Consider the following 24243-nt stretch of genomic DNA (forward strand, 5'->3'; position numbering starts at 1 on the left):
AACTAGGGTGGTTGGACCAGATGACCTCCAGAGTTCCCTTCCCACTTCAACTATTCCATGATTCTGATATCTGAAGATTGAAAGCTACCATAACAGCAGCTTTGAGACATCACAGAAATGCAGATCTTGGCCAAAACATATCCTGCTTTCATTGACATGACAGTAAATAAATAAGAAGCAACAATTAACACTGAGAAGAGGGTATATGCACACACAAGTGCTTTGTGTTGCTCACATGCACATGTTCACCAGCCAAAACTAACAGATAATACTCACAGACATTGTAATTTTACAGCTTCATCTGGAAGAAGACACGTCCAGTATTTATATCACCATGGAATAAGGTAAACTTTGCAGAACTGCTCTGGTACTTACTTAAGACTACAGTTCCTTCATGTGTTTGTGGCAGTTCATGTAGATATGAGGCTAAGGATCATTAACTTAAGTCTATTCCCTATAGTTATTATATGTATACTAAGAATATAACAAATAGAATCATAGAATCATAGAATCATAGAATCTTAGGGGTTGGAAGGGACCTCGAAAGATCATCTAGTCCAACCCCCCTGCTAGAGCAGGGTCACCTAGAGCACATCACACAAGAACGCATCCAGGTGGGTTTTGAATGTCTCCAGTGAAGGAGACTCCACAACCTCCCTGGGCAGCCTGTTCCAGTGCTCTGTCACTCTCACAGTAAAAAAATTTTTTCGTATATTCACCTTGAACCTCCTATGCTCCAATTTCCACCCATTACCCCTTGTCCTATCACTGGTCATCACTGAGAAAAGCCTAACTCCATCTCCCTGACACTCACCCCTTACGTATTTGTAAACATTAATGAGGTCACCCCTCAGTCTCCTTTTCTCCAAGCTAAAGAGACCCAGCTCCCTCAGCCTCTCCTCATAAGGGAGATGTTCTACTCCCTTAATCATCTTTGTAGCTCTGCGCTGGACTCTCTCAAGCAGATCCCTGTCCTTGTTGAACTGAGGGGCCCAGAACTGGACACAATACTCCAGATGCGGCCTCACTAATGCAGAATAAAGAGGTAGGAGAACCTCTCTTGACCTACTAACCACACCCTTTCTAATGCACCCCAGGATGCCATTGGCCTTCTTGGCCACAAGGGCACATTGCTGGCTCATGGTCATCCTCCTGTCTACCAGGATTCCCAGGTCCCTTTCCCCTACACTGCTCTCCAGCAGGTCAGCCCCCAACCTGTACTGGTGCATGGTGTTTTTCTTCCCCAAATGCAGAACTCTACACTTGCCCTTGTTGAACTTCATCATGTTTCTCCCCGCCCAACTCTCCAGCCTGTCTAAGTCCCTCTGAATGGCAGCACAGCCTTCTGGTGTGTCAGCCACTCCTCCCAGCTTAGTGTCATCAGCAAACGTGCTGAGGGTACATTCTATACCCTCATCCAGGTCGTTGATGAAGATGTTGAACAACACCGGTCCCAGTACCGACCCCTGAGGGACTCCACTGGTCACACACCTCCAATCAGATTCTGCCCCATTGACTACAACTCTCTGACTCCTTTCTTTCAACCAGTTCTTGATCCATCTCACTACCTGATCACCAAACCCATACCTGATCTACTTATCTACAAGGATGCTGTGGGAGACAGTGTCAAATGCTTTACTGAAATCAAGGTATACCACATCTACCGCTCTACCATCATCTATCCACCTAGTAATTTCCTCATAGAAGGCTATGAGGTTAGTCAAACATGATTTACCCTTGATAAAACCATGCTGACTGCTCCTGATGACCCCTCTATCCTTGATATGCCTGGAGATAGTGACAAGAACAAGTTGTTCCATCAACTTTCCAGGGATGGAGGTGAGGCTGACCGGTCTATAGTTACCCAGGTCCTCCTTCTTGCCCTTCTTGTAGACTGGAGTGACATTTGCTATCCTCCAGTCCTCAGGCACCTCTCCTGTTACCCATGACTTACCAAAGATGATGGAGAGTGGACTAGCAATGACCTCCGCCAGCTCCCTCAGCACCCTTGGGTGCATTCCATCCGATTTATGGATGTCCAGATTACTCAACTGATCCCTAACCCAATCCTCATCTACCATGGCAAACTCCTCCTCTATCTTGACTTCTTCTGGGGCTATATGAATCTGGGGCTCATGGGGAAATCCTGCAGGAGTAAAGACAGAGGCAAAGAAGGCGTTCAGCACCTCTGCCTTCTTTATATCCTCTGTCACCAGGGCTCCCACCTCATTCATCAGAGGGCCAATATTGCCTCTAGTGTTAGATTTGTTAGCTATGTATTTGAAAAAGCCCTTTCTATTATCCTTAACCTGACTTGCAAGGTTAAGTTCCAAAGAGGCCTTAGCTTTCCTAATTGCCTCCCTACATCCTCTGACAACAGACCTATATTCCTCCCAAGTGACTAGCCCCTCCTTCCATGATCTGTAGAATTTCCTCTTCCACTTGAGTTTGCCCAGTAGTTCCTTTTTTAACCACGCAGGTCTCCTAGCTCCCTTACTAGATTTCCTAACCATTGGGATGCTCTGATCCTGTGCTCGCAAGAAGTGGTCCTTGAATGTTGACCAGCTATCTTGAGCCCCTTTACCTTCTAGCACCCTGTCCCATGGGATTTCCCTTAACAGTTGATTAAGGAGGCCAAAGTTTGCCTTGTGGAAGTCCAGGGTTCTGATCCTGCTGGGTATTCTGTTCCTTCCACACAGGATCCTGAAGTCCACCATCTCGTGGTCACTGCAGCCAAGGCTGCCATTGACCACCACTGCTTCAACAAGGCCCTCCTTGTTAGTTAATACAAGATCCAGGAGCGCTCCTCTTCTAGTTGGCTTGTCCACCATTTGCATTAAGAAGTTATCATCAATGCACTGGAGGAACCTCCTAGACTGTGAAAGGCTGGCTGTCTAAGTCTTCCAGCAGATACCGGGGTAGTTAAAATCTCCCATGAGGACTAGGGCCTGTAGTTGTGAGGCTGCTTTCAACTGCCTGTAGAAAGCCTCATCAACTTCCTCATCTTGATCTGGAGGTCTGTAGTAGACCCCCACAACTGTATCACCCACACCAGCCTGCCCCTTAATTCTTACCCACAGACTTTCAAATAATATGATTATTTTTCAAATAATATGATGGAATAAAGTATTTGTTAACATTTCATGTATATATAAATTTCAGATTAACCAAATAGTCTCACATTTTGATAGGAAATGGTTAATTACTACAATTTTTCAGTTAATTTAATTAAGTATGCTTATACCTCTGAAGAATAATTTTATTTGGGTAGCTCAAAATTTGGGTTAAAGCACAAACCAAAAAGTTTTGTCAACAGTGGATCTTACAAAGCTCTGTTGCTTGTGTCTTGCAGTTGATTTACTGTTTTAACTGAAATATACTGAGGCTGTAAAAAGAGCTGACCATCCATGAGGCAACTGAGAATCCACACAAGAGAAAAGTTTGGATTGACAGGTAAATTCTCTGGGACTGAAGATGGTATAAACTGGAATTTCATAAGTATTATCCTGGCTGCCTGGTAAGAACTAAATGTTCACTATGGCTTCTCTTTAAGTGAGCATATTAAAGAAGATCTTTGCCATTTTGCTGAAATGGATAAGTAAACTCCAAAGCTCCAAAGAGTCGGGTTTCAGCTTGTGTTTCCTAAAAAATAAGACTAAACTAATCAACCAACCAAACAAAAATTATAGTGACAGACTCATACAGAGACCAGTGCTGACTGAATAGTTCTTCTAAGGCCTGTAAACAAAATTACAATATAAGACGTGAATAAAATCTCACAAATAACTTAAAAAGTGCATGTCAGTTAGTAGAGAAGCTAGGGAAGTAATAACAATCATTACTATAAAGGTAGCTTTGGCAGCACTGAAATCTGCAGATGTCAGATGTAGTAAGTGAGGCTACAGAAATAATGATTCCTATATATGTTTGCTTGATGTGACAAGACCTAAAGGGAGCTAAGGGAGCTTATGAAAATCCTACATCAAATTGTGGTGGCTTGCTTTTTTTAACAGAGAAAAAAAAAAAAAAAAAAAAAAAAAAAAATTACTGAGAAGAATTGCACAGTCTTTTCAAAGTTACCAGACTCCCCATGAAAGCATAGACTCAGTCATGGCTTTCTCAAAGGGCATCCACTTCTGACCTTTCAGGCCAAGAAGAGAACCAGCACCATGGCTGTAAAGAATTGTCACTGGAGGAGAGACTGGAAAATGTAAGAAAAGAAGTCCCAAAATGGAAAATATCCAAGCACTGAAAAGAAATGAAAGGCAGCATATAGCTCTCTAGAAAAACAAACAAACAAAAAACTAAAAAAACAACTTAATTTATTTTGGGCAAAATCTAATCTCTCAGGCAAAGCAGGTATTGCACTTCAGGTGAAGCATCAAGGACAAAGATTTGGAGTGGCAAGATTGAATTTCTATATGCCAAATGTAGGAGCTGGAAGGTTTGGGAAAGGCCTCTGCCTAGATCTCTTTTCAACAAGTCCTACCATAGTTGTTTGATTTTTTTCATTTGCTCCTGTACAGTTGATCAGATTATAAAAATAATCTGAAAACCACACTAAAAGGAAAACTAGAGGTGTTTGTCTGCGGAGTGTTTTGAACAGAACAAGTGACAGCACAGAAGCAAGGCCACTCACATTTATGGTGGCATTCATGCTTGAGTGGCTGTTGCCTCTGATGGGAATGGGTGGTGACAAAAAAAAAAAAAGAAAGAATGAGACAGGGAGCACTAATCAATTAGCAACAGCTTTGACTAGAATGAAACAACACTCATGCTGTGGACTTTCTTATTGGTGACAAATGATACTCTATTGAGGTGGCCTCAACATCTGGCATATTCTAAAACACAGGGCCTAGTTGTGAGGAAAATCTTTCCAAATTTTCACCTTTCTTACTGATCCTCAATGCTGTTTAGGCATATTACAGCTGGTTTCTACCCAGGAAATTAAATCTTGGCCCTGTTACCAAAGTGATGCTATTTTAGGAATTTCTATTTTCTTCTTCTACTTCTGTAAATCTTCACATAGCATTGATATGATCTAAAGCAAAATCATATGCTGGAAAAAAATTTTTTTTTCAGAGACTGGAATTCACTGTCAATGATTTCGCATTTCCTGCACAAATCTCATCAAGAAAATTACAAATGAGGACGTGTATCTCCTTCATTCACAGCATTTTTCATTAAATATATTTTTTAAATTCTCAGTCCTAGCCTGGGATTTTGAATGCCAAACTGGGCTGCCTCTGCCAACTGTCTTATCCTCATTAAAGAGGATATCTGCACCATTAATGAAGACTTAGTTAACTTTGGAAAGAACACTCAGTTTAGAAAAAGCATCCAGATTTTTCCTTCTCCCACAGTAATAAGCATTGCTAGAAATAAGAGAAGTAACAAACACACATTTGACTCTAATGCAAGTAAAAATGTGCACAGCGAACCAATTGCACAGTGTTACCTTGGCAGTATTCAACAACTACCACCACTATGCACATGACAGAGAAGGAAAGTATGCAGAGGTAGAGGGGAAAAAAAAATAAGTTTGCCATTTTTACCGGCCAAAAAGACCTTTTTTTTTTTTTTTTAACATTCTTGACCCTATTTGCAAGTACAAGCTCCTGTACTGAAATTCTCACTCTGGGTGGGACCTGAGAAAAAAAATTTAGTAGTCTTGCAGTTACTCTAGACTTGGCTAGACAAAGCCACAAATGACCAGACCTGGCATTGCTGGCACTCCTGCTCTGAGAGGCTGGTTGGACTGGATGATCTCCAGAGGTCCCTTCTGTCTACTGTGTACCGACGGGGACAACAGCACAAGGATCAGGAGTGGAGGGTTCCTGTTGGTTCCTGGGGAGGCTGGAAGCCATCCTGACACCTTACCACACACAAGTGTGTCTTCTAATACAGGAGGGGAGCTTAAGGCTCAGCATGGTCTAGCAGCAGTGTGATTTCTCTTTCTTGAAAGGAGAAGCTGAAAGAAGCAAGCAGAAAACAGATACTGTTGAAACAACAGTTTCCATCATCTGCATGCTATATTCTGCCTCAACACTCTTTTCAGCTTTCTCCAATTTGGTGGCTTTTCAGCACAACTCCCTGTCCCATCCCCATTCCTGGCTTGGATAGCTTCTCTCACCTGCACTCCGGCTCTGCTTTTATGGGAATCCCTAGTGCGTGTTCCTAATACATTTCTTGTGTCTGTCTCCAAATAAAGATGCCCTTCCCCTCCTGTATTGAAAATCATTGTCTTTATTTTACTGCTTCTTCCAAACATTTATGACTTTCTCAAAGTCCCTTTGAAATTTTCTCCTTGTTTTATAATTATTTCATGCAGCTTCCCAAACAATACTACCCAGTGCAATACTACATGCTATTATTTTTGTAGAGAATTATTTATTTTGACATCTATATGGGAAATGACTGTGATACATTTTCAAATTCCTTCAACAAGTTGTAAATCATTTATGAACCCACTCTCCCTGTATAAGGAAAGGCAGAAAAGCAGAAAAATGTCTTAATGTTCTCAGCCAACATCCTTTCCTTTCTTTTCCATTGCCTGCTGTGCAGTTGGATGACCCTTCAAAACTTTCTACCCATAACCTGGATGCACTTGCTGTGCTTTTGCATGCTAAATTGTTTCCCTGTAGATTATCACATGAGATAAATAGAAAACAAGATGAAAATCTTATTTATAGTCAGAGCGGACTGTTTTATCAAAGTAAACAGTTGATGCAATTTCTTCTGAGATACAGAAGGGAAGCAACCAGAGGAACGGTAGCACTGCCTCAAAGCTGCAGTCTCTCATGTTTCTCTGGTTCTTTGAATCTCATTGCTTCTTTTCTTCTCATGCTACTTTATATGCACATCCAGTAGAATTCATTTTGAGAATGAAGTTACAGTCTGGACCTGCTGAAGCCATACAGAAAATTTTACTTCTTTGCATGTCTCTCAGTCCCAGGAGAACAGGACTGTAATGGATGCAACTCAGTCTCTTTTTAGTCAGCTTTGTTGGGTTTCTCCTGAACTGCTGCCTACAGCCAGCCTGCTGGCACTACTACCCTCACCCACCATGGAGCCCAGGTCCTGCACCTGGTTTGCAAGAGAGCACTGTCTCATGGAGATTGCTCAAAATGGGACTCAGAGGTTCCCAAGCTCATATTGGGGAAAACAGTAACTCTGGATGGACCAGATCCTGGTCTTTTCTCACACTCCATGGCACTGAAGCAAATTATTCAGGATAGCCTGCATGCCCATGGTCCACTGCTTTTTGCATTTTCATAAGGACTTTTAAAAGAAATTTAAAAAAACGAAAAAGAAGCATGTAACAAAACCAAGTCTGGCACCTTTGTTTCTTAGCTGAAAAAAACCAAGAATATTTTTCTTTGCAATAGTAACGCCAACAATTATGATGAATAGGAAAAGGAGCTCAAAAAAGAAAGGAGCATTTTGATTATCTACTCTAACGTTTTTCACAATACAAAACACGAAATCTAACCCACCAATTTACGCAGTCTGCCACTGATCTTCTTTTGTTATTGCTATACTTTTATGGAAAGTGCCACCATATTTAAAAAAGCATTGTTTTCCTGGAGAATACACGCAGCAGACATGCATATAAAATATTAATAAGACTGATTTGAAGTCAACTTACCTATTTGATTTTGAGATTCAGCTTTTGCTTAGCTGGGACTCCAAAGTACAGCCTAAATATTACCACCTGCTACCTAATTGCACCTTGATAAGTTCAATCTTTCATAATTTTAAAAACTACTGCTTAGTAGGTGTATGGTCTCTGTCATCCCTATATTAAACTGCATAGCCATATTAATTCCCTGTAAAGAAAACAATTAATGAGATTAAAAAAGCCTAATGCAAAGCATGAAAAAACAACTTTGTGTAAAACTTGTAGGATTCATTTATACTTCCTGTAAGCTGGAAAACAAAGACAACAGATTTCATCACTAATTATCTTTAATTAAATTATGCTCTGCCTTTTTTTTCCAAATATGTACAAGAAAATGCAATGTTAAAGATGGTGATTTTTTTAAAAGCCACAAAGTGGCAATGTTTCAGAACATTCCCGAGATTTCTTACAAAATTATATTTATCAGTAAGTCATTATTACAATTATAATCATAAAAGACAATCCATAAAGTTGCCAGCTAATGCATAGATTTTGAGTAGTAAGAGGATGGCTAGCAACATATAGTTATAATAGATTATAATATACTATGCATGAACTGCAATGTGGATTCAGGATGAGTAGACCAGGTCAACTTGACATCCTTCTATTGTAAGGTAACTTAATAGTAAGCTAACAAAAAGGTAACTTACTATTTTTGTTTAAAAAAAGGAAAAGCAGGCTATATCATCAGCATAGTGTTTAATGATGCATGGATAGATTCCACATGGAAGATTATTAGTTACAATGGACAAGGTATGACTTTGTAAAATAATTGGGGGAGGGCAAAGTCTTGGCTAAAACAGAGACAAAATGGGAAATTTACTAAAATCATGAATTTGCTGTAATAAGCTGAATAGGTTTACTTTTAAAACAATGTGCTTTGTGAAACTGTATATCAGTTATGCCAAGCATCCTGCCGATAGTGATAACATCGTCTTCTATGACCTGTGGTGCCAACAGACAACATTCATGTTGATTCTGGACCCACCTGAGCATTCTACCAGTGGGAGACTGGAGACAGGTCCAGGATGGGAGACAAGACAAAGAAGGCAAAGGACTAGAATCAACAAAGACCCCTACAGGAGACCACAAGCAGCATCAGCTTCACCAGTGCTACTCCCTTCCAGCATAATGGAAGAGCAGGCAGAGCTTCACTAGCTTACCCCTGCTATACTAAGTTTCCTCTACAGCTACAGGTTCACCTTTTCTCAGTCTGCAGCCACGTCTGCTTTCTTCCACCAGTGTAACAACGAATACTTGGGCTAGGCATGGAAGTGTTCCTAAGGAAGTGAAAGTCATAGAGCTCAGCAAGGTAGACTCATCCCTTTCTTCTGCCCTCACTAATCCTCCAGTCCCTAGCTAGTGGGATTTGCCTTCAAAAACATGCTATATGTTGCAGCTCAAGATGCTACTTGGACCGTGGCACTCGCTTCTTTTCCCATGCCCCATGAGATAAAACTTTCGCCCTTACCACACTCTTCTCCAAAACCTAGATATCTCAAACAGCTCCACATGTGGCAAACCTGCTGTGGTCTGCTCTGACACCTTGCTGAGAAATAAGGACAGCATAGGGGAGCGGGGAGACAAAGGCCACAGACATCTCCAGTCTTGTCATTGCTGGAGCAGAGACACTCTGCAGCTGACTGTCCAGAACAGAGGAACATTAAGGGCACGCTGGGACACACTGCTGCCTGCACTAGCATCACTGCTTCACAACACTGCTATTGTCTGCATACATTTAAGTAGGCAGTAGCCAGTCACTATCAGTACATGCCCTTTCTTATCACAGATTTTTGCTGGTGGTGGAACAAGCAAGTACTCTTCAGTAAAGATAAACTTCTTGACTAGTGCTAGCAACTGAGCTCAGTAGTGTGTGTGTGCAGACTAAGAATTTTTAAAAAAACAGGAACTTCAAGTCAAAAGTAGTAATTTTAATATCTAAGTACATAAGACATATTAAGTGGTAAGCAGTTCCTTTTTCAAAAAACAGAGAGGCCTTAAGTATAGCAATATGAAAGCAAATCACAGTGCAAAACAGTAAAATGTAATAGATGCTGAAATCTCCAGAGACTAAGATATAATATTTTGCTTTGAAAAATCTAGAACTTTTCTAAACTAGATTAGAAAAGTCTAAAAGCCTTTGTCCTTTGCTAATTGTCTTTGTTTCATTCCCATTGAACACTGAAGTAAGCCTTGGTTGGGTCCATGTTTGATGGGTTCAGCAGCAGAAAATCTCACTGCCTTTCAAAGAGGAAAAACAAGGACCAAGCACAAACATGATGAGGAAAAAAATTAGTGTATCCACTCACTTAAAATAACAAGTGTGACTTGGATTTAGTTCATTATTAACATGTCAAACTGGGAAATTCCTAAACAGATGTACCTGAAGGGAAGCTAAACTCCAAATTAAATCAGTTTATATTGAAGAGGTAATGAGGAACAGAAGCCTTGGAAAGAATTTAAACTACATGACAGATGGAAGTTCACTCTGTAATGGCAAACCTGGAAAAAAAAAAAATAATTACCTTAGAATGTATTTTTTTTTGCCAGTTAACAGGATGTGGTCTAACTCTTTTCCTTCACAGCAGGCTGACCAAAAAAACAGGAAAAACATCTATGTGAGTATGTGTCTCACAATTGAATGAAAGCAAAATACACAGCTTAGTATCTCGTTCATGGAGATAATCTGTGCTTAAGCAGTAAGGTGACAATTGAGGAACCATTTGGCAAACCACACACATGGCTAGGCCAGCTGCTGTAATGTGAAGCACCTACATGGCAGAGCTGATACTCTATGGTGAAACCAACCATGTGTTTGAGGCACAGGAAAAGTTGTGTCAAACTTGTGGTCAAGCATTAGCTAGCTTTTTGTTATTATTAAGATACTTACAGAAATTAAAACAATTCTGTGGACAGCAATAAAAATACACATAAGAGAACTTTTCTAATGACATTTTAAAGCTCCCTATGAATTCCTGCTGCTGAGGGAAGAACATCAGGAATCACTCTTGAAGTTGCATTACTTTACTATGTGACATCCTACTAAAATGCATAAGAACATTGCATGAGTGTCCACACAGCACTGCTGTCATGGATATTGCTCTAAATTTAGATATCAGCCATAGGAAATTAGTTTTGAAGTATCTGTATTACTATTTAACTTAAGGATCTGATGCACTATAGCCAGTGTTCTTAACCAGGATAATTTGCCTTAACAACGGTTATCTATGATGTTATCTGTTGAAAACTGTAGAGTAGCGTACTTTTCATCACCTAATAACAGGTTTGTGTGCTGTTATTTGTCCCTCTTCCTTCATTCTCTACTAAAGAAAATACACAGAGCAAGTAAGAAAACTTCACAGAGTCAAGCAAAATGAGCATATTTAATTGGCAGTTGTTTGAAGTACAACATATTAGAAATGTCCCAATATTTATTATTTCCCTAACAGCCAAGTATCAACAGGTTTTAGAATGATACAACTGCCGTTTTTTAACTTATCAGTGTACGTTTGTCTGCTCTACTCACTGTAAGCCATCATCCATTTTAAGAGCTTAATGAAGGCAGCATGACTATATGTCATACATATATCTCTAAGAAAGAACAAATTGCAAGAAACAGCAGTATAAGACATCCCCCCTGAGTGACTACACAGAAATACTAAACCCCAGAGTTCATATGCCCTACTTTCTTCTCCAGAAATCTGTTCCGTTGCCACACCTTATGTCAAAAACTGAAATGGCTGATGCAGTAAGCCATTGAATTGACATACTTAATAAAATCAGAAAACTTTCAGGGGGTGAAATAAAGTTAAACCAAATAGTACTAACCTGCCCTGCTGTTATAAGTGTGGCTTTTTAAAGGCTTTTATAGATTTTTTCTGTAATACCACACTTTTACATTTTGCAAATTAAAGCTATGTGGGTAGACTAATACAATTATATTGCAATTAAAATATATGTACTTTGTATGATTCATAACTATGCATTTGCTTGTGTGTTACTCCGTTCCTACACTTTGACATTACAAATCTAGTTGCAAGGCACCTCTCTTATCATAGTGTGTAACCCTAAGCTTAGGTGTACCCCTATAAACACTCACAGAGAAAAACCTGACCTCATCTTCAGCAATGTCTTCAGATTAGAAAGGATGAACTACCCTTCTATGTGTCTATTACTGCCTATAAGTTAAAAGGTTAGATTACAAACCTCACTTTTACTTGGCCAAAGTTAGGTGAGAAGAATCCCAATGGTACACCAAACAACGCATCTTTTGGCACTAACTACATTCAGATGAGGTATTTTTTCTACATAAATATGCAACAGAACTGTGAAATACAAACACATTTATTTGTTTCACAGAATCACAGAATCATTCTGGTTGGAAAAGACCTCATTGAGTCCGACTGTAACTTAACTCTACCAGCCTTTAACCAAACTTTACCAAGTCCAGTGCTTATTGCACCACATATATACATCTCTTAAACACCTCCAGGGATGGAGGCTCAACCACCTTCCTGGGCAGTCTGTTCCAGTGCTTAATTGCCCTTTCAGTGAAGAATTTTTTTTGTTATATCTGTAGTTGTTTGGTTCTGACATGGTCTTGGTAGTGGGGAAGGGGCCCCAGTAGTGGCTCCTGTAAGAAGCTACTAAAAGCTCCCCCAGCTCAGGTAGACAAGGCCGTGTGGTTAGAAAGACAATAGATCCCAAGACTGGTGAGGAAGAAGAGGAAGGAGGTGCCCAAGCAGAAGTTCCCCTGTAACCTATAGCAAGATGACAGGCTATCCTCTTGCAGTCATGGAGGTGGAATGTTCCCTGAAGGCGCCAGGAGGAGCGAGTGTGGAGCTGCAGCCTGTGGACTTGGATCTGCAGCTGTGAAGGACCCCACACTAGGGGAGGTGACTGTTCCCAAAGTAGCCTGTGACTCTGGAGCAGTTTGCACCTGAGCTCATGGGAAGGACTCATGCCAGAGAGGTTCATGGAGGACTCTCTCCCATGGGAGGGACCCATTGTGGAAACAGGGGAGGACTGTAAGGATGTGCTGGGCCTGTTAGCCACAATATCTGCCAGTTGTGCGTCCTCTCAGAGCGCAAGTGCTCAAGACGAGGAGTGAGTGGCCATGTGGCTAGTTCTTTTTTATCATGTTAGGCCCAAACTACAACAATATCAAATCTAAACCTCCCCTGGCACCAACTCGCGCCCATTCCTCTTGTTCTGTCCCTTGTTACTTGGGAGAAGAAACCAACCCCCATCTCCCGACAACCTCCTTTCAGGTAGAGCGTGATAAGGTCTCCTTTCAGCCTCCTGTTCTCCAGACTAAACAACCCCAGCTCCCTCTGACACTTCTCATAGGGCTTGTTCTCCAGACCCTTCACTAGCTTCACCAGCTTTTCTCTGGGCTTGCTCCAGCACCTTGATGACTTTCTTGTAGCGAGGGGCCCAAAACTGAACACTATTTGAGGTGTGGTCTGCTCACCAGTGCAGAGTACAAAGGCCCCTCCCATTCTGCTGTCCAGCACTCTGCTGCTGCTATTTGCGCAAGAGGCATTGTTCGCCAGCCTGCACAAATGGGTGTGAAGCCCACCAGTTCCAAGTGAGAGACCGAAATGGTAATATTCCTTATTTTCATTTATCCCTGATCCTAGAAAAAATGAACAGATTTTTGAAGGAGGACTTCCCATGTAAGAATGTGGTTCAAATACACAATAAATTCAAATTTTTCAAAGATTGCACTTTTGCAGAGGAACAGGTATCATTTCTTACTCTGCAATTTGTGTAAAATCAGGATCGTATTCCTGTTGCACACTAGATAATTTTACAAGAACATGATTTTGTGCCCACACGTGATCGAGATGAAATGTTTGATGCAGGGTGATTTGCTGATGCAGAGCTGTTATGAATAATTATGGAAACAGGGCCTGTGTTTTTAATGATAAATTTAATATTTTCTTCTGCAGTGCAATGAAAAAACATTCAAGATTTTGAGAACAAAAGGTATGGGAAATGTGAGGAGAAGCTCATTATGCATTAATAAGCATGCTGTCAGGCACCTAGAAATTACTTCTGCCTGAAGCTGTGCAAATAATTTTTCAGTTTGGTTGCTGAACTGAAAAAAAAAACAAAACAGCAATCTGTTATCCATTACCAAAAATGAAAGCACAACATAGTTTCTTTACTCAAACATAATCTTGTTTGTGGTTTTTTTTTTTCCTTTTTGCTTGAAATTAAACATAACAGACAAAACCAGTGGGGGCTGTTACAGGTGCCATCCTTTTACCCAAACATTCAGGAGGTAGTACACATATCCAAAATCTGCAATAACTAGATTAAATAGTTTTGAAGGGGGATCTGAACCCAGTAGGGAATTTGAATCCAAACTGCCTTAAGGAGCAGTTCAAAGTATGATACACTGGAACTAGTGTTATCTTTTGCTGACAGTTTCATTTTCCATGAAGAATTACTAATCTAATCTCTGATCCAGTGGTGTCTCAGTTACCATACTATATGTGTTAAGGATATTGCCCTAAAATGCAGCAAGCACTTGGAATGCAGACACATACACACATGTAAACATTTGTATGCACATTTCAACACTACATAAGAGAATTTTGCTAGCTTCAAATGATTTGGTGAACATGTACAGAAAGCAGAGCAAAACTGAGGTGCTAGACTGCAAAACTAGACTAGCTGGAGTGTCCTGGTTCTGGCCCTGAAGCTATCCACAGAATCAGCTGTCTGAGCCCAGTGCTTCCTAACTCCCTGTAGTTTCCTTCATCTTCACATGTTAAGCCCTGTTAAAAATTTATACTTAATGCATTGTAGTACTGAACGCAACTATTGTATCGAAGGTGAATGCCACCGCTAAATCCATTTCTCCAGTACCAATGGTTTCACAGAGTAAATGTGAATTCACTAATAGTTTAAGATAAGACAGTCCCACATTCTGGAGACTTTGCTGTTCTCCATTTTTTCCCCCACCATCATGTTCTAATTGTTATCAAGTGCAAAAGAAACATTTAGAAGGGAAGGAAAAATCTAAACAAGTTGCTTGAAAGATGGTCTTTCCTTTGCAAACATATTTGCATGTACTTACATAATTAAAAAAACAGTAAATATACCTAAGCTGGTTTTGTAGGTTTGCATGAAGTTAAACATTTTTCTATCCTTCCTCAACTGAAAACAACAGGCACTCTTCACATCAGCCTATGCTGCAGCAAGTGCATTTCACTAACGGGAATTATATGTTTTATCTCCAGAGTCAATTCATGAATATGCCTTAAAATATTTTGCTGTTGAGGTGGGTAGGAAACATCAGTAAGACTTGTTACGAAGTTGGCAAGATTGGAGTAGGAAACAGTTTCCACACATCAGGAGACTAAACAGGCTACAAATCTTCAGCTTGAAAAAAGAGATGAGCAGAGTTATGAGAAAATCTACAGTGTAGTGAGTGGTATGGAAAAGGTTACTGTAGAATTATTACTCATAATTTGTCACAAAACAAGAGCTGGGTAGCACCCAATGAAGTAATCAGATGACAAGTCTATGAGAAATAAAAGGGAGTTCTGTTTTACAGATAGCTTAATTAGAGTGAAATGCACCATCACAAAACTGTAGAAAGGACAAAACTACACACACTGAGAGACTAGAGACAGGGAAAATGGGAGTCTACAGGCCTTTAAACACTGGTGCAGTTACACTTGAAACAAAGATGAATTACAATGCTACCACTTCCTTGAAAGCACAGCACCACTTCAGGAGCTACCATGCTGGGACTTAATACATGGTGAGCCACAGCTTCTTTACTAGTTTCCCCTCTGAATCAGATGGCAAGCAGCCTCAATCAGCAGCTCATTACTTCTTTCTCTATGCTGAACACATCTCTCATTCTTTATCCCTGTATGCTACTTTCTTGCTCACTTGGGAAGGGTAGAAGTACTGCCTGGCAGCTGCTCTCAGGACCAGCAGGGACATCTAGCATTGGGAGTCTGCCACGGAGCAGGGCAACAATGCCTTGCTTGCTGTATGGGAGAAGGAAAATCTGGAATTAATGAAGTGAACACAGGGAGATGGTGCAGTGGGAGTACACGGGAAGTGCTCAGGTGCTCTGAATGAGCAGTAACAGAAGCAGCACAGTTCCAGGAAACATGATATTTATTTTTAACTACATTCTTTGCAGAGGATGCTCTTCCTTCTGAGATTTATAGACAAGAGAAGCAGCTTATCCTTCCTTCTGAGATTTACAGACAAGAGAAGCAGCTTATCCCAAGTGAATTCACTCATTGTCTAAAACTTATTTGGTTCTTGGGCTTTGCTTCTGGTGTTACTCTGGAATTGTAGTCTAATATTCAGCAATAGATGCCTCCATAAAGGCCAGTAATTTGTTGTGACCACAGAGGACAGATAACAGGGTGAACATTAAACTGAATTTTAGAATAAACAAAATTCATCTGTTCCCCTACTCCCCAGCAACACTTTCAAATTGCAATAGTATGTTACCTTTGCCTCAGTCCTAAAATACATCCCCTCTGGTGCTAGAGCTGCAGTAGCTGTGAGGGTCAGCCTGCAGCTTCTGTGTGCACTGCAGATCAAGAGCGATGAGTATGCATGCACTCAGGAGGAAGAGCTGAAGCAGCTGAGGGAGGCAGCACCTTCCCTTCGCAATGGAAAGAGATCCACACTGTACCATGCACTCAGCAGCGATGTCCTGGCTTGTAGTTCACATAACTACAGTAATCTCACAAGAAACAAAAAGAAATAAGTCTTAGAAACTGACCTGTTTTTCATTTTCATCCTCCAGCCTCAGCCTGTCCTCAATGCAGTTCCTGGCCTGAAGGAATGCTTTCCTTTGAGCCCTTTCTGTCAAAATCCTCACAAAGACCCCATACAAATTTACACTGACAAAAAGGATTGCATTGGCCACAAGCTGTAAGAAAGAGATAAAATATAAATTAATATTTTAAATACAGATTTTTAATTTTACATTTATATTCAGCAATTTTTTTTAAAAAGGCAAAAGACCCCCAACCAGCACTGTATTTAAAATTTCTGCCTCACTAGACATTTCACTGATATCCCTTCACACAACCCAACAGCAGTGAAACAATTCTAGATAGCTACCAGAAGTTCAGAAAAGCAACACTGCACAATACAGAACTTTGCATCTGTTGAAGTTGTCTGCTCTCATAATGATCTACAGTGTATCACTTTCTTTCAGCACAGGTTCTTTCATAAGCCCATTGGCAGATCTGTCCATTAAATAAGGAAAGCAGTATCTTCAGCATTTGTTCAATTGTGAGATGCCTGGAAGACTGAATTTATTTTCTTACACCTTCATACAGTAGAGATACTATTGTCCCTTTTTTATAGTTGAGAAGCAAGGTACTAACAAAATCTGTGACTAAATCAAAATGTGTTCCTGGGTACCCCAAGCTTTCATATTGTACTGTTTGCACACACTTCAGGTCGACAAAACCTGGTCCTTATGGGAGATTTTAACTACCCAGACATTTCTTGGAAGAACAACACTTCAGCTCACTGGATATCCATCAAGTTGCTGCAATGTGTAGAAGGAATGGGGCACAGCTGGACTTGCTACTCACTAACCAAGAAAACCTGCTCTGTAATATCTTGGTTAGTTACAGACTTGGCTGCAGTGACCACAATATTGTAGAGTTTGGGACACTGCTGAGCATGATGAAGGTTAATTCCAGGACAAAGGTTTTAGATTTTAGAAGAGCAAACTTCAGCTTGCTCAGAGCTCAGTTGGAAGGGATCCTGTGGGAAGCTTCCATGGATGGTTAAAGGAGCTACTGAGTGCTGGGAGATTTTCAGGAACACTCTCCTAGATAAGCAAAACCAGTTCATCCCCTCTAAAGGCAAGGGAAATAGGCTGAGCAAGAGACCCCCATTGCTTAAGTGCAAGCTTCTGGGTCTGCTCATAACCAAAAGGAAAATGTACCAGAGGTGGAAAAGGGGAACATTACTGATTGGAAATACAGGGGCATTGCGAGAGTATGTAGAGATGCAGTTAGGAAAGCAAAAGCTCATCTAGAACTGAAATTGGCCAGAGATGTCAAAAACGTCAGGAAAAGGTTCTTCAGATACATTAACAACAAGCAGAAGCAGAGGAATAATACTGGCCCACTATTAAACAGGAGAGGTGAACTAGTCACCAACAACATTGAAAAGGCAGAGGTCATCACCACTTTCTTCACCTCTGCCTTCACCAGTGCTGTTGGGTCCCAGGCCAATAGAGCCAAAGTCCAGGTTGATGCAGACACCAACCCACTGTCAATGAAGGAAGAGTTGGTGTGTCAACTATTGCAGGAGCTTGACTCATCCACCCCAGGGTGTTGAGAGAGCTGGCTGATGTCATTGCAAAGCCAATCTCCATAATCTTTGAGAAGTCATGGATATTGGGAGACATCCCTGAGGACTGGAGGAAGGCTAATGTCATCCCCATCTATAACAAGGTTCCAAAGGAGGACCCAGATAATTACAGACCCATTAGCACTGATGAAAAATTACCATTTCAGTCTCTGGGAAAGTCATGGAGCAAATCCTCCTGGGGACAGTCACAAGTCAGCTGAAGCATGTGATTGGGAAAAGCCAACATGGATTTACAAGGGGCAAATCACACATGACAAACCTGATCGCTTTCTACAACAAAGTAACCCACTCAGCTGACACAGGGCAAGAGGTGGACATCGTCTACCTGGACTTCTCCAAGGTTTCTAATATGGTCTCCCACAGACTCCTCCTGGAGAAACTGACTTGTTTTGGCCTTGACTAGTAGTGTGTGCGGTAGGTGGGAAACTGGCTGTCAGACCATACTCAGAAGGCAATAATAAATAGCTCCTCCTCAAACTGGCAACCAGTCGTAAGTGGGGTCCCCCAGGGCTTGATATTGGGTCCAATACTGTTTAACATCTTCATAAGTGACCTGGATGTTGGGATCAAGAGCACCCTGATGAAGTTCGCTGATGACACCAAGATGAGTACAGAGGCTGACACTCCAGAAGGGAGAGCCACCCTCCAGGATGACCTGAACAGACTGGAAGAGTGGGCTAGCAGAAACCTTACAAAGTTCAACAGGGAGAAGTGTATGGGAACACACAACCCAGGAGTGCGGTTCAGACTGGAATCCACCTGGCTGGAGAGCAGCCCTGTGGAAAGAGTCCGGGGGTCTTGGTGGATAACAGGCTGTGGGACAACAGGACAGACCCATTTGTTAAGTTTAACAAATTGAATGCAGTCCTGTCGGTCTGCCTACCCCCTCCTGCTACAGAAGGACTGTCTTGCAAAAGACATCAGGCTAAATTACTGTGATTCTTACATTGGATAAGGAGTAGGGGCAGAAGGAATAGACCATTGTCTAAGCCAAGGTATTGGACAAGATAAAACTCTGACACCTGGCTTGTGAATCTTGACTGCAAACTTGATGGCTGGCAAATAGCACAACTTCTGGAACAGGATGAAGATTCTGTGGCCTGAGGTTGTAGTGATAAGCTAGAACAACGGAAATTATGACACCTGAGAAATGTGCATCAAGAGTGACACTGGTCCTTTTCCCCTCTCTTAATTAATAAGGAATAAGAGCCTGTGAAGGTACCAATCAGAAAATTATTTATGACCTAGTCCCATCTCGTCAATTAGTATAAACTAGTCCTAGAATCCTCTGTTTCTTTGGAGGAAGAGCTCAACAGCTATCTAGATGAGTCAATGGGCCTGAATCCTCTCTTCTCCCCCAAAAGGGGATGCTTTTTGGTAAGACTTGCACCTCTGACTCTGACTTTTGCCTTTACTATCTTCACCTCAAATCTATGCAGCTAGTGAATTTACCAACAGCTATCCAGAACTTGTTATAACTGCCACATCCATAACTCATTTTAACTTTGCTCTAAAACTGCCGCAGTGAAAGTCCTTGTTAAGGGCTCTGAGGTGGTCAAAGAGCTTCAGGTAAAGTCCTTTTGTTGGGACTCTGAAGCGGCAACTTTGCGAAGCTTTCTCAGTGAAAGTCCTCTTTGGGACTCTGAGACAGGCAAACGTTGCCCTTTTTACACAACACAGGCTCAACATGAGTGACCAGTGTGCTACAGTGGCAAAGAAAGTCAACAGGATGCTGGGCTGCATCAACAAGAGCATGACCAGCAGAGATAAAGAAGCAATTATCCCACTCTACTCAGCATTTGTCAGACCACATCTTGAGTATTGCATTCACTTTTGGTCCCCGCTATACAAAAAGGATGGCAGTATACATAGAATCATAGAATCACAGAATGGTTTGGGTTGGAAGAGACCTGAAGATCATACAGTTCCAACATCCCTGCATGGGCAGGGACACCTTCCACTAGACCAGGTTGCTCAAAGCCCCACCCAACCTGGTCTCGAACACTGCCAAGTGATGCGCATCCATAGGTTCTCTGGGCAATCTGGTTCAGTGTCTCACCACCCTCACACTAAGGCATTTCCTCCTAATGTCTAATGTACTGGGGATGCGTATAGTGAGATGTTGTTCCACTCAATACCAATCCCCCGCAGGCAGTGCTCCTGCCACCACTGTTACTGCTCCCACTGTTGCTGCAACCCCCCATGATTCTGCTACTACCACTGCTGTTGTTGCCACCACTCGTGCTGCTACAAAAACAGCTGCTTCTGCAAATATTAAATCCACTCCCATTCGATTTAAATGAGTGCCCCTGTGACCACAGGCAAAGCTAAGGTGAAAGATCCTTATTCCCCCTCCGGTCCGAGATGTCCAGGGTTTCTTCAAGCAATATCAGAAGATGTAACTGAGGAAACAGATGATTCTAAAACAGATGATGGATCAAGTCCTTTTAAAAAAGATGATGGAGCAGGCCCTTCTAAAGCAGATGATGGAACAGGCCCTTCTCAAGTAAATCAACAGGCAGACCCTTCTCAAGCAAATGGCAGAGGAGGCCCTTCCCAGGCAGATAAGGATGACGACCTCCTACAACCTTTCTCCCTAAAGGAACTGTGTCTCATGTGAAAGGACTTTGCCCACAATGAAAAAGAGGTTTCTTTCCTGGCTGCTCTGATATTTTGATGGTAGAGCCAACACCTATGCCTGGGACGAAAGAGAAGCCAGACAGTTGGGATCCCTGCCCAGAGATGCTGGTATTGATAGAGCAATTGGTGATAAGAAGGAAATATCACCCTGTAGAGCTGACTTCTTTAGCCGTAAGGAACAGGTACCCCCATAAGGGTGATAGTGACCCGTGCCAATGCAGAGAACTCACTCTTGAAAGAGCCGTTACGTATTTGAGAGAATTAGCTGTGTGAGAGGTGATCTATGATGACCAAGGGTTTATAAATCCTGATGATGTCTAGTGTGACATGTCCATGTTCTGGAGGTTTGCGCAGGCTGTACCAGTAACACGTGCCCATATATTCTCCTACATGAGATGTTTTGATGAATTCAATAGACCAACTGTGTGTGAATCGACTTTCAAAGCACAACAGTACGGAGATATGTTTTCTGATTATCCTTCTTCAGCCAGGAGGAGGAGAGGGACAGCTGAATTTATTGGACTTTGGGGATTCCGTGGCCTGGCACATTAGAAACACAAAGATATAAAGCCTTGGTTGACACTGGTGCACAGTGCACCTTAATGCCAGCAGGTCATAAGGGAACAGAGTCTGTTACTATTTCTGGAGTGACAGGAGGGTCTCAAGAACTAATCATTGTCGAAGCTGATGTAAACCTCACTGGTAATACGTGGGAGAAGTGCCCTATTGTGACTGGCCCAGATGCTCCTTGCATCCTTGGAACAGACTATCTCAAAAGAGGATATTTTCAGGACCCAAAAGGGTAGCGGTGGGCCTTTGAGTGGAGCTAATGAGGAACATCAACACAACCAAAGAGCAGAAGAGGCTTTCCCAAGTGTTTTAAATACTTAGATTGGGAACACAAAACTGAGCTGTTTTTAGCTTGATGGGCCCATGAAGCCTCATGTCATCAGGGTAGAGATGCAACATACAGATGGGCTCATGACCATGGGGTGGACATAACCATAGACACTATTGTGCACGTGATTCATGACTGTGAAACGTGCACTGCAATTAAGCAAGCTAAAAGGTTAAAACCCCTGTGGTATATGGGGAGGTGGTCAAAGTACAGGTATGGGGAGGCCTGACAAATCGATTACATCACACTTCCTCAAACATGCCAGGTTAAGTGCTATGTACTTACAATGGTGGAAACAAGTACAGGATGGCTAGAAACATATCCTGTGCCTCATGCCACAGCCTGGAACGCCATCCTGGACCTTGAGAAGCAGGTCTTGTGGTGGCATGGTACCCCAAAGAGAACTGACTCGGACAATGGGACTCATTTCAAGGACAACCTTTTGACTGCCTAGGCCAAAGAACGTGGTATTGAGCGGATATACCATATTCCATACCATGCTTCAGCCTCTGCTGAAAGCTACCCTGAAGGGAATGGGAAGTGGAACCTTTAAGAATTGTGAAAAGCATTTGGCAAAGACTACTTGGCTAGTTAACACCAGGGGATCCTTCACTAGAGCTGGTACTGCTCAGTCAGACATTTTGCAAACAGTGGATGGGGATAAAGTCGTTGTGGTATGTGAAAGAAATCTGTTGGGAAAAAGTGTTTGGGTTTATCTTGCTTCTAGCAAAGGCAAACCTGTCCAGGGAGTTGTTTTTGCTTAGGGACCTGGACATACTTGGTGTGTAATGATGGAAGATGGTGAAGTTCAGTATGTACCTCAAGGAAATCTAACACTGGTAGAGAATTCTAAATTTGACAATTGATAAGACTTTGTATGAATGGAATAGAGGTGGGATGTCCTGGTTTGAGCCAGGGTGAAGTGAATTTTCTCTTTGCTGATTTTTTTTTCTTTCAGTGAACTTTTTTTTAGCAGTGCCAGTGGACTGATAACAACAGAGGACACTTCTGAAGCTCATGTCTGCAGCTCCTCCTCCCTACCATGGCGGAGCAGACTAGAGTGAAGGCAGGATCAGCAAATCAGAATATTCCCTTTTCATAATATTTTCTCTATCTGGCTTTCAGTATAGGTTAAGACATGATGGAAGTCAAGCCTTTTGTTTCCTTTTTCTCTCTCTTTTTTGTGCTTTGTGTTGCTTCTATTGCCCTCTCTTTGGCTATTTTTTTTTTTTTTTCCATTTTTCTTCATAGCTGACATCTGAGGACCCTGGCCATGCACCCAGACACTCCCTCCCTTCAGCTGGGAGACTGTGAGAGTTGCTGGGGGAGGGAAGGGATCGGGTGTTGCACATCCCTTTATAAATATATATATTCCCCTATAACTAATAATTAAAATTAATTTGTTTCACTTTTCAACCCAGAGCCTCTCTCTCATTTTTTCTCCCTCTTTCCCTACCTTGGGGGAAAAGAAGGGGAATTGAGAGCATTATTGTTATTGGTTTGACTGCCAACCCAGAGCCAAACAGTGACAACCCCCAAGTCCTTTTCCTCAGGGCTGCTCTCAATCAATTCCTCGCCCAGCCTTGGGACTGGCCCAACCCAGGTGCAGGACCTTGCACTTGGCCTTACTGAACTTAATGTGACTGGCATGGGCCTATCTCTCAAGCCTGTCAAGTTACCTCTTGATGGCATCTCTTCCCTCCAGCGTGTCAAACGCACCACACAGCTTGGTGTCATTGGCAAACTTGCTGAGTGTGCACTCAGTTCCACTGTCTACACTGCCAACAAAGATTGTTTTAATCTTCACAGTTTCTAAAACCTCCTTCTATATCTAAGTCAAGAAAGTGGCCACACTATTCTGAAAGTTAAGTGTCTGCTTACAGAAGCTGTATTATTTACTTGTGGGAATCACTAATATAGTTTCTTGCTGGATAGCTGAGGTGTGATAAGCAAAATGTATCATAATGGTAGCAGAAAAGGATGGAAAATAAATGTCAGTTGATTGTAACCATAAGAGGAAAAAAAATCAAGGAAGATTTGCTCACCTATCTCAGGAAAAAATGGCTTGCAGATAGTAATGGAACAATCAGCACTACCAAGAGGCATGGTGCTGCCTGCTTGAAGGTAGAAAGCACAGACTGACATAGTGCAGGAGCACTTATGGTTTCTGTAAATGAGTTCTGAATAGCATTAGTGTCTTCTTTCCCATGCCATTTTAAACACTGAGGTTGAATATAGTCAGGGGAACAAGTCTGTGCTGTTTCTAAGAATCACAGATGAGCACCAATGAATCCCTTATCAGACTATTACAAGAGCTTCAAACACTGGGGTGTTTTCCTGGAATTTTAATCAGTGCTTTTTAATCACTGATTAAGATGTTAAACAGTGCAGGACCCAATACCAACCTCTGAGGAACACGACTCTTCACTGATCTCCACCTGGACGCTGGGCAGTTGATTGCAACTCTTTGAGTATGACCATCTAGCCAATTCCTTATTCACCAAGAGGTTCATCCATCAAGTCCATGTCTCTCCAATTTAGAGACAAGGATGTAATATGGGACAGTGTCAAATGCTTTGCACAAGTTCAGGTAGATTACATCAGCTGCTCTTCACTTATGCACCAACTCTGTAACCCC

General features: G+C 41.8%; 1 protein-coding gene across 3 annotated transcripts in view; it reads right to left on the reverse strand.

Moving 5' to 3' along the window:
• The window catches only part of ADCY1 (adenylate cyclase 1), a 188010-nt gene that overhangs the window by 124145 nt on the left and 39622 nt on the right, over window positions 1–24243 (reverse strand). For 2 of the 3 annotated variants that reach the window (XM_051612580.1, XM_051612579.1), the window contains exon 2: window positions 16452–16601. The exons of the other annotated variant lie outside the window; for it this stretch is intronic. In XM_051612580.1, coding sequence (XP_051468540.1) covers window positions 16452–16601 — 150 coding nt within the window. The remainder of the gene's footprint in view (window positions 1–16451; window positions 16602–24243) is intronic. 3 annotated transcript variants of the gene reach the window in all.

The sequence above is a fragment of the Apus apus genome, chromosome 2, assembly GCF_020740795.1.
Source record: "Apus apus isolate bApuApu2 chromosome 2, bApuApu2.pri.cur, whole genome shotgun sequence".
NCBI classification, from domain to species: domain Eukaryota; kingdom Metazoa; phylum Chordata; class Aves; order Apodiformes; family Apodidae; genus Apus; species Apus apus.